The sequence below is a fragment of the Capsicum annuum genome, chromosome 6 (assembly GCF_002878395.1).
Source record: "Capsicum annuum cultivar UCD-10X-F1 chromosome 6, UCD10Xv1.1, whole genome shotgun sequence".
Lineage (NCBI taxonomy): Eukaryota > Viridiplantae > Streptophyta > Magnoliopsida > Solanales > Solanaceae > Capsicum > Capsicum annuum.
Genome location: NC_061116.1, coordinates 208,664,305 through 208,666,122, shown reverse-complemented (window position 1 = coordinate 208,666,122; position 1,818 = coordinate 208,664,305). Strand labels below are relative to the sequence as shown.

Sequence of the window (1,818 nt, the reverse complement as noted above, 5' to 3'; positions counted from 1 at the left end):
AAAGTCGAAACAAAAGAATAAAATTTTCAATTTAGTTAGCATAGTAATACAAGAAAAAAAAATTTGAAGAAAAGGACAAAGAAGAAAAATAAAAAAAAAGTAAATAAAAATTAACTCCATGAGAGGAAAAGGAAAAACGTGATTTGTCCAAAAAAAAAAAATAACTAAGAGAACGAAGAAAATAAAGATGAGAATTACTTAAGTGGTGGGACCCAAAAAAATTTTGTGTCAAAATAATAGGTGCCTCATGCAGCTATGATGTGGTGCATGAGGTCCATAGTAAAATTTTCCTATATACAGTACTAACAAATTCAAGAAAAAAACTAAAGCACATAATCAATTTCAGTTTCAACAAAAAAGAAATCTTTTTCTTCTTATCTTTTTACAAGATTTATACATTAATCACAACATGAAAGCTACAAAACAATTTGAATGAACTGAAATCTAAGGGTAGATAAAAAAAAAAATCATAAAAGATTAACTTCATAATAGATCCACTTTATCAGATCCAGAATTATATTTGTTCAAACATACCTGATAGAGAATATCGCAGGAATTGAGATTTTTTTCTTTACCCGATATAGAGAGAATATCACAAGAGTTGAAATTTTTTTTTTTTTTTTTTTACAGAGTAAACGGTAATATTGAAGACTAGAATGGTCAGACGTATTTAGTAATGCCAGCACTGTGCCACGTTTCAGCATTTGACGTGAAATGTGTGTGGTAGAAAATTTATTAATGTCAAGAAAGTGCCAAGTGTGTGATAGCAAATTTGTGATTGAGTAGTAGGTAATAAATATCAAGTGGTTATCCACTTACCAAATTACCCTTAGTAGATATATAATAATAATAAATAAATTTGTATGTATAGAAAAGCAAGTGGGTCGAAACCAACTTTTCTATTATATAGAAATATATAAAAATAAGAAATATTGTGTAGGGCCCATCCCTTTTAACTAGCCAATCTGAATCTTCTACTTGTAAGGTGGAATAGTAATAATTTTGGCCATAAATAGCCATTTTCATAATAAGGTAGCAGAAACAGATTAATTGAAAAGATTCTTCTCCGTTCCACTACTACTCTTTGTTATCTAATTATTTTCTTTACATAATTTTATATCACATTATCAGTATGAGTCTCTGTAAAATCCTTTCGAAGGTATTTAAAGGTTAGTATTTAATTTTCTTAAATAATGTCTAATATTAATTTAGTGCCTGGGATATATATGACAAAACTTATATGCCCTGGGCACTAGATGCAGAAATATATTTGAATGCAACGTGTCTGACAGACACCATAAAAAATGATAATAAGGCATCGAATCAAGATAAAGTTAAGGCCATGATATTTCTTCGTCAACACCTTGACGAAGGTTTAAAAATGGAGTACCTTGCGATTAAAGATATCCTTACATTGTGGAATAATTTAAAGGAAAGATATGACCACCTGAAGATGGTCATATTTCCACAAGCTCATTATGAATGAACCCTTTTGAGGTTCCAGGATTTTAAAAATGTAACTGAATATAATTTTGTGATGATTAGAATTAAATTGTTGTTTGAGTTATTCGGGAAAAAAGATCACAGATCACGACATACTAGAAAAAATATTCTCTACTTTTCACGCTTCAAGTATGCTCCTGCAGCAGTACCAAGAAATGGATTTTAAAAAATATTCTGAATTAATTGCTCATCTTCTTGTTTCTAAACAACACAATGAGCTTTTAATAAAAAATAATGAAAGTCAACCTCTTGGCACTGCTCCATTCCCTGAAGTAAATGCTGCAAATTTTCATCCAATGAGGCGTGAAAGAAGTC

The 1,818-nt window shown here is 29.7% G+C and overlaps 1 protein-coding gene across 3 annotated transcripts in view; it reads right to left on the bottom strand.

Annotated features, from left to right (window-relative positions):
- The window catches only part of LOC124899333, an 8,867-nt gene extending 8,118 nt beyond the window's left edge, over positions 1–749 (bottom strand). For all 3 annotated transcript variants that reach the window (XR_007056759.1, XR_007056760.1, XM_047413862.1), the window contains exon 1: positions 535–749. Coding sequence is in view for 1 of the 3 variants with exons in the window: in XM_047413862.1 (XP_047269818.1) it covers positions 535–704 (170 nt within the window). In the remaining 2 variants the exon portion in view is untranslated. The remainder of the gene's footprint in view (positions 1–534) is intronic.
- Between the last annotated feature and the right edge of the window lie 1,069 nt (positions 750–1,818).